Here is a 9,082-nt window from a genome sequence, read left to right as displayed (position 1 = left end):
TTTTACCTGGTCAGGTAACACATGCGCTACCCTGATACAAAATCTAAACCTTCCAGAAAGAGCTACATGATGCTCCGGGTGCCGAGAGAGGCCCCTTGGAAGCATCCGCCTGCACAAAAGACAGAAAAATCCTACAGTACTGTTTCGGGAGGGTTTTCACATCGTGATTCTTCGAATAAATACTTGCAGCTGTAAATAGGTGGCTGGGCCCAAGCCAGAGCTTCCTCAACATCATGAGGACCCCCCTCTCCCCCCTCTCACACACACCCAAACACGTGGCAGGCCCCATTCCAAAGCGGGGGGGGGGGGGGACAATTATAAAGAGCATTTTAAACTTCAACCCGGAGCAGATCAACTTGTACCCACACTTGGTTTTCATTCGTCTTGTTTTGTTTCGTTTCGTTTTGTTTTGTGTCAGCTTGACTTCTCGACCCCGTGGTCTAAAATGAGTCAGTCAAGTAGAAGAAGCTGGGCTATCTTGTTTCTTTTTTTTAATTACTATTATTTTACAGAGACACAGAGAGAGAGAGAGAGAGAGAGAGAAGGGCTCCAAGTTTAGAGTAGCCACACAGAACAGCGGCAAAAGGTAAGTGAATTTTATTTGAACTCTGGAAACCCTCCACTCGGGACAGGGAATGGGGCCGGGCTCTGCCTTGTGAAACCACCGGCTGGCGTTCCTTTTTCCCAAATAAAATGACAAGGACACACTGCATTTCGCAAGCAGTGAAAGGAACGGAGTGTAGGTCAAAGCCATCATCCGAATCTTAGCGATGAAAGAATTACCCGCTTGGGGCGCCTGGGGGCTCAGTGGGTTAAGTGTCGGCTCTTGATTTCAGCTCAGGTCACGATCTCACGTTCGAGGGTTTGAGCCCCACATCGGGCTCTGCGGTGACAAGTGCGGAACTTGCTTGGGATCCTCTCTCTCTCTTAAAATAAATAAACATTTAAAAAAAGAAAAAGAAGTCCGCGCTTACATTCCTGATGCAATCCGGCTACACTGGGATTATGCGTCTCCTTGTGGCATCCCCTCCTTCACAGCCGCCTGGCGCCCGGCTGGAAGGCCCAGCGGCCACTGGGGTGCGTGCGGACACCCCTGCATGTAATCCTCCTCTCTGCGTGGCCCCATGCGCTCCCCACCCTCCAGCCCCCCAAAGAGCCGACCCTGGTGAGCTGGTAGCTGTGCGCACTCACGTTCTGCCCAGGGTCCCCCCAAAATCTAGAGGGGGCCGCCCCCCCTTGACAGACCGCGAGCCAGCTTTGTAATCAGGGCCTCTTTCCCGCCGGGACTCCCTGCTGCCTTGTGCTTGGGAACAGGACAGAGGGAGGAACAGAGAAGTGCCCCTCTGAGAGCTCCTTCCCTCACCCGCCCTCCCGGGACCCCGAGAGCAGGCACCCCGGAGCCGGGCCAGGGCCCCTGGCCCCTTTCCTCTCCTTCTGGCGCCTTCTGTGGCTCCCCCGCGGGGGCCAGACTTCAAGGAGTCCGATGCCTCCGGCTTCAAAGGCTTCCAGGCCCAGATAAATCACAGGCGCTGATAGCCGAGCGGTCCCAGCGCCCAGGATGTTTGCTTCCAGCGTGTTTGTTTCTGCTGTTACCGGGGCTCCCCCAGGGACACTAAGGGCCGGGCGCCTGGCACTTCGAGGGCTCACCACGGAGGGGAGCGTGCGCAGATGCCTCGCTCTGCTCTGGGAGCCCCCCCTCGAGAGCCAGGCAAGCAGCCGGAGGAAGGTGGGGGGGGGGGCGGGAAAAACCACGGGGGGTGCCCCCCCCCCGGGGGGGGGGGGGGCGCAACAGCACGTGACATGGAGCTCTTCCGGAGGGCGGGCGTGTCCTCTGTGCCAAGTGGCTGGCCCCCGTCTGGCCACGGACACCCAGAGGCTCCCTGACAGCAGGCCCTGTCGTGTGGGTGCCCCAACTCCTGACCCCAATACCAACCAGTCCCGGGGTCCCACGGCTCACGGATAGAAGGGGTGTCTGTTAGCAGTGTATGAGTCAGCTTGGGCTGCAGTAACAAATAGCCCCAGCTGGAGAGCTTATTCGATAGACATTTACTGCCTCAAGTCCCAGGGGCTGGCAGGGCTGGGTTTTCTCTTCCTATTTTCCCTGTGTCTTCTCTTCCTATTACCTTCCCTCCGGGTGTCTGTCTCTGAGCCCTAGTTTCCCCTTTTTATAAGGACACCAGTCATACTGGATTAGGACCCACCGTAATGACCTCGTTTTCACATGATCACACCTGCAAAAACCCTCTCTCCAAATAACATCACCTTCTCGAGTCTGGGGGTTAGGATTCTAATGCACCTCTTCGTGGGGGAAACGTAATTCATCCGGTAACAAACAGCACAGTATTCTCTTTGTGAAAAAGCTTTGAGAGGAACAAGCCTCCAGCCTCCAGCTAGAAGAATTTTAAACTAGGTGTTGAAAGACGGCTCCAATTGTATTTCCATCTCAGCATCCTTTCCGATTTCCCATCTTCTGCTTTGGTTTCAAAATATCAAGAAAACTCTGGTTCCTGTGGCCATTTTTACACAAGGTTCCAGTATTTCAGCGGCTCTGGGGATTCTGGGATTAAAGGGAGCAGGCCGCCCCGGAGGTCCCAGAACAAACCCACCTGGACGCAGCCCCCACTGGAGGGTTTGGGGGACAGCTTTTTTTTTTTTAAATGTTTATTTATTTTGAGATTGGAAGAGAGAGAGAAAGCAAGCTGAGGGACAGAGAGAGAGAGAGAGAGAGAGAGAGAGAGAGAGAGAGAGATGGAGGGGGAGAATCCCAAGCAGGACCCGTGCCGTCAGCACAGAGCCCGACATGGGGCTTGAACCCACAAACTGTGAGATCATGACCTGAGCCGAAATCAAGAGTCTGATGCTCAACTGACTGAGCCACCCAGGCGCCCCTTGGGGGACAGCTTTAAAAGTGATAAATGTTGGGGCGCTTGGGTGTCTCAGTGGGTTGAGCATCCGACTCTTGATTTCAGCTCAGGTCACGATCTCGAGGTTCACGGGATCGAGCCCCGCGTCGGGTCCAGAGCCTGAAGCCTGCTTCGGATTCTGTCTCTTTCTCTCTCCAGCTTGTGCGCGCGCACGCTCTCGCTCTCTCTCTCTCTCAAAATAAATAAACTTAAAAAAAAAAGACACGTCGGTATTCCCAACGTTTCGCCGTTAGAAATGGGGCAGCAGTGAACAGCCTGCCTCCCAGGCACGCGTGTATTTTGGGGGGGCAAGCCACAGAACCTGTGTGTTTTGAAGGTTAACAGTCCGTGTGAACCGCCCTCAAAGTGGCCACTGACACAGCACGGTGGCACGCTGCCCACGTCACCGCTGGCACAGACCTCGTGACCCACCCCAGGCTTCAGCCAGGACGACACCGAGGTCACCGTCCTCTAAGGTGCACTATGTTCCATCCTAAGGAGACCAAACCCAAACGCCTTCCCTAAGTGTCGGGCCTTGGGCTAGTTCCTGTTCCACACACAGCCTGCTGCCTGCTCCCTTTTCACCGCGGCATTTATGTTCTCATCAATCTCATGAGTTACGTGGTCTGGATACAAACCCCCTCATCTGCCCTGTACGTTTTTTGTTTTTGTTTTTGTTTTTTTTAACGTTTATTTATTTTTGAGACCGAGAGAGACAGAGCATGAACGGGGGACGGGCAGAGAGAGAGGGAGACACAGAATCGGAAACAGGCTCCAGGCTCTGAGCCATCAGCCCAGAGTCCGACGCGGGGCTCGAACTCACGGACCGCGAGATCGTGACCTGAGCCGAAGTCGGAAGCTTAACCGACCGAGCCACCCAGGCGCCCCTCCAGTTTATTTATTGTTTTGAGAGAGAGAGAGAGAGAGAGAGAGAGAGACAGAGTGAGTGGGGGAGGGGCAGAGAGCGAGGGAAAGAAAGAATCCCAAGCAGGCTCTGTGCTCAAACAGGAGCCATGCCAAGCAGGCTCGGTGGGGCTCGAACTCACGAACCGCGAGACCGTGACCTGAGCCGAAACCAAGAGTCAGACGCGTAACCGACTGAGCCCCCCCAGGCGCCCCTGCCCTGTTTGTTGTAAACGTGTTCTCTCCATCCCGCAATCTGGATTTTAGAGCGGGCGTCAAATCCTCTGCAGCAGGAAACACAAGACTTGAGTCTTTTTCTGCACTGTTGCTGAAAAGAATGGGGAGGGGCCAGTGCAGCCCTGAAAGCTATAACGCCCCCCTCCTCCCCGTCTTTCTACACCTTGATAACCTCTGCCTGATGAGGCAGGTCCTCTGAGACGGGCGAAGAAATGCCCACCACACGGATTCCCCCCAGAGGTGCCAAGGAGCACCGATCCAAGAGACACCCGGAACGAAGGATCAGACCAACTCGATGGGGCCTTCCTGGGGCCCTCCGCACACCTCTGCCCCAGGACCCAAATCTGCGGGGCCCCTCTCCACAGAGTGCCCACAGCCTGGGAACCACAGAACAGCACCCAGACCTGCTGGAATTCAGAGCCACAGCCCCCCCCGGGAACCCCGGGAACCCCAGGTCGGGCCGAAGGCCACTCTGGATGGTGAACAGCAAAGTTAACCAGCACCTGGACCCGGCTATGAGCACAGCAAGCATCAAAGGCTATTTTCCAGGGAAAACAGGGCAGGGCCCGGGTCTCAGATAACGCTTGCCTGTGATAACAGTATTGAGACTATGTGGGAAACAGTTCTTACCATTCATGCCGAAGTATCTACAGGTAAAAAAATGAAGGTGTCCGGGACCCATTAAGAGGGCCAGGGGAAATGAAACAAAATTAACAGAACGTGTGACTGTTGAGGCTGCATGAAAAATATATAGGCGTTCACTGTAGTAGTCTAATTGCACGGATGTTTGAAGTTTTCTAGAATTAAAAAGGCGAAGGGAGGGGCGCCTGGGTGGCTCAGTCGGTGAAGCGTCCGACTTCGGCTCAGGTCATGATCTCGCGGTCCGTGGGTTCGAGCCCCGTGTTGGGCTCTGTGTTGATAGCGTGGAGCCTGGAGCCTGCTTGGGATTCTGGGTCTCCCCCTCTCTCTGCCCCTCCCCTGCTCGCACTCTGTCTCTGTCTCAAAAATAAATAAACTTAAAAAAAAAAAAAAAAAACGGAGGGAAAACACGTTAAAAGTTCTGGCAATCCAGAAACAAGGCTAAGACTTGGCGATTTTCAATCTAGTCGAAGAAACGGGGTCAAAAACATGTGAGTCCCACCCCTCCCCAGCCCTGTGTGAGGTCTGACACCATTTCCAATAAAACACAACCGATCGTGTCTTTCTTCTAAGAGACGCTGGCTGCCGTCTCACGTGTGTATCACTGGAGTGTATCACTGGACCCGTTCAGTTCTCTATTTGGAAACTGTTTCAAAATTTCCAGAAATGTTGCGAGATTCACGCACAAAGCTTCCCCCCCCCCCCCACGCTGGTGACCAGATCCATTTCACCCAAGTGTCCATTATCCTCTGCACACACGGTGTTTAATTCCGACTGTGGACACCACGTCGTTTATCCCGGAACACACAGCACAGCATACGCTTCCCGAAAGCCCGCACATCGTTCTCTTCCATAACCTCCGTACAATGAACAAACTCAGGAAAGTGAACTTTGACAACACTTTTGAATAACTTACCCCACATTCCAACGACAGCCACGTCGGCGTGTTTTTGCTGCAGCACGGACCCGTACGGACTCACACTCTGCATTCGCTGTGCCTTCCTGGAGTCTCCTTCAAGCTGGACCCGTCCCGCAGCCGTTTTCGTCCTTCACGACACTGACCTTTTCTACGCAAAGCCAAGTCTTTCATAAAGTGCCCCTCCAGCCGGGCTTGCTGGTTTGCATCACCATCAAACTCCGCTTTTTCAACCCCGAGCTCAGATGCAACCCCAGGGATGCCCTTCGCAGAAGGGTGACGTCTCTCTGCCCGCCCTGGTGGCGTGAGCCTTGATCACCCAGTCGGGGTGACATCCCATGACTCCGGTCTTGTCACTAACTGTCCCCTTGCAAGTGAGGGCTCTGGGGGGAAATAACTTTTCCCCACGAACATTTCCTGCTCCCCACGAAGCATGGCTTCTTTTATAAAACGTTTTCTTAAATGTTCATTTATTTTATGGGAGGAGGAGGGGCAGAGACAGAGGGAGACACAGAACCCGAAGCGGGCTCCAGGCTCCGAGCTGTCAGCACAGAGCCCGACATGGGGCTTAAACTCACAAGCTGTGAGATCATGACCTGAACCGAAGTCGGATGCTCAACTGACTGAGCCACCCAGGCGCCCCAAGCCTTATTTTATTTTAAATGTTTATTTTTGAAAGGGAAAGACAGAGCGTGAGCAGGGGAGGGGCAGAGAGGGAGGGAGACACAGAATTCCAAGCAGGCTCCGGGCTCTGAGCTGTCAGCACAGAGCCCGATGCGGGGCTCGAACCCACGAACTGCGAGATCGTGACCTGAGCCTGAGTCGGACGCTTAACGGCCTGAGCCACCCAGGCGCCCCACGCATGGCCTCTTTTAATTAGATTCAGCACTCATTGAGGACTCTTGGCCAAACCCATCTCTACAATTACTGTGGCCAAGAGTGATTCTTCCTACTCACCGCACACGTATGAGTTGGCATTTTGCTGTAAGGAAGTGCCCTCTCTTCCCCCATCCCTTCCATTTATTTATGTAACACAGTGGGTTAAACAGTGTCCCCAAAATTCACATTCTCCTGGAACTTCAAATGTGACCCTATCGAGAAGCAGTCTTTGCAGAAGTAACGAGTGCCGGATCCTGAGACAAAATCATCCTGGATTTAAAGCAGGCCTAAACCCAACGACAGGTGTCCTCACAGGAAGAGGAAGGGACACACACAGTCACAAAGGAAAGGCGGCCACGTGAAAGTGGAAAAAAGAGCAAGCTGATGGGGCCTCGAGACAAGGGGCCCCGGGAGCCACCGGGAGCTAGAAGAGACAAAACAGGATCCTCCTTCAGAGACTCCCGAGGGAGGCCGGCCTGCTGACCTTGACCTCTTCATTTTCTATGGACATCTCCATCTTCTAAGTCACCTTGTTTGTGCTCCTCTGTCAGGAGGCCCCGGGGCCCTAACACTCGTATTCAGTTGCTTATTTACTTACCATCGGCGTTGAATCACAGATTGCTATTTTGTTCCATGGAACATCCACCTTCGTTTGAGGCTTAACTTTGTTCCAGATTTGACCACCTGTACTCCTTCGAGTTGGCACCTGCATGTTTCGTATGTCCCCATTATGTCTGATTGCTTACTTTGTATCGCGAGAACTCGCTCTGCGCTCCCGGCTTATCTTGTATTTCTCCCCATCCTGGCCCCACTGGATCAGTCATTTCTCCAAAGTATTCCTAGTTCCTTCAATGTGCAACAGAATCTAGCAACCAAGACCCGCACAAGAAGAGTGCTCATTGCTAATGAGGTGCCAGGACATAACTATTACCTATAGAAAAATATATGTTTTACTAGTTAGGATTTCATAATCTTAGCACTCACTATTTTGTGTGTGTGCCGTGGGGGAGGGTTGTTGTGTCTGTGAATACACGAAATCGTGACTTATACCAGTTTCTCCAATTCCAATCCAACCCCTCTGGGTTCTTCCTTGTCTCCCTCCCTTCCTCCCTCCCTCCCTTCCTTATTTGCCTGCCCCTCCTTCCACAGTAGGAACCTTGCCTACAATACTATCAACACATTTCGGACAAGGATGTCTGATTTCATACACAGTTCACACAAAACAGTTTTAGATTAGATAGATTAGATCTCACTGTGAAAAATGAACCTAAGAATGCAAGATTTGTTTCCATTTGTTTTGTCTGTTTTTAATCTACACGGAGGATACATAGAGTACTGGGACCACAGTCACCTGATCTAGGTCTCCCGGCTCCTTATTAGTATAGTTACGTTGTTCATTTGCAATATACTTGGGTTTATTTACTTGGTTACATTCAGTTTTAGTTTCCTGCCATCTTTAGTGATTTAGTTTTATTTCTTGAACATTAGTATATTAACATGTTCCAAAGTCAAAACTACACAAAAATATATGGGAATAAACTAGGTAGAGAAAGAAACTACCGTGGGGGCTCCTGGGCGGCTCAGTCAGTTGAGCATCAGACTCTTGGTTTTGGTTCAGGTCATGATGAAAATACGTAAAAATCCTAATATCATACTGAACAGTGAAAAACAGAAAACTTTTGCTCTAAGATCAGGAGCGAAACAAGAGTGTCTGATTTCACCACTTCTATTAAACACAGTATTGGAAGTTCTAGATCAAGCAATTAAGCAAAAACAAAAAAAAAAGAAATAAAAGCATCCAAAAGTGGAAAGAAGTAAACTTATCTCTGTTCACAAATGGCATGACTTTGCTTACAGATCCAGAAAAAATCTACTTGAGCAATTAAATGAATTCAGCAAACTCACAGGACACAAAATTAACAGGCAAAGATCGCTTGCATTTCTACACAGTAACTAAGAACAATCTTTAAAGGAAATTAAGAAAATATTTCCATGCACCACAGCATCAAAATGAATAAAATACTTGGAAACATACCTAACCAAGTGGGTAAAAGAGTTGTACACTGAGGGGCACCTGGCTGGCTCAGTGGAGCGTGAGATTCTTCATCTTGGGGTTGCAAGTTCGAGCCCCACGTTGGGTACAGAAACTACTTAAAAATAAACTCTAAAAAAAAAACGACTTGTTCACTGAAAACTACAAAACATTACTGAGAGAAATTAAAGAAGATCTAAATAAATGGAAAGACATCCCTTGTTTGTGGATTCAAAGACTTGTCAAGATGTCCAGGGTGCCCCAGGGTGCCCAGGGTGGCTCAGTTGGTTGGCCATCTGACTCTTGGTTTTGGCTCAGGTCACGATCTCAGGGTCGCTGGATCGAACCCCATGTCGAGCTCCTCGCTGGAGGTGCAGAGCCCGCTTGGGATTCTCTCTCCCTCTTTCTCTGTCCCTCCCCCACTCATGCAAGCCCTCTCCCTTTTTCTCTCTCTCTCTCTCTCTCTCTCTGTCTCAACAACTAAAAACAATTATGGAATTTTCAAAAAATTCAGCCTTAAAAAGACATGAGGTACTGAAACATGATGCTACAATGTGAATGAACTTTGAAAGC

General features: G+C 51.1%; 1 protein-coding gene across 2 annotated transcripts in view; it reads right to left on the bottom strand.

Annotated features, from left to right (window-relative positions):
• The window catches only part of ROR2 (receptor tyrosine kinase like orphan receptor 2), a 189,003-nt gene extending 182,932 nt beyond the window's left edge, over positions 1-6,071 (bottom strand). Inside the window, exon 1 of one of the 2 annotated variants that reach the window (XR_005782882.1) lies at positions 5,599-6,070. Coding sequence is in view for 1 of the 2 variants with exons in the window: in XM_040449514.1 (XP_040305448.1) it covers positions 5,599-5,671 (73 nt within the window). In the remaining variant the exon portion in view is untranslated. Of the gene's footprint in view, positions 1-5,598 lie in introns of both variants that reach the window. The other variant, XM_040449514.1, reaches the window with a different exon arrangement.
• Between the last annotated feature and the right edge of the window lie 3,011 nt (positions 6,072-9,082).

This window comes from Herpailurus yagouaroundi, unplaced genomic scaffold, assembly GCF_014898765.1.
Source record: "Herpailurus yagouaroundi ecotype Mexico unplaced genomic scaffold, PumYag 199, whole genome shotgun sequence".
In the NCBI taxonomy this organism is placed as follows: Eukaryota; Metazoa; Chordata; class Mammalia; order Carnivora; family Felidae; genus Herpailurus; species Herpailurus yagouaroundi.
This window is presented reverse-complemented; position numbering and strand designations above follow the sequence as displayed.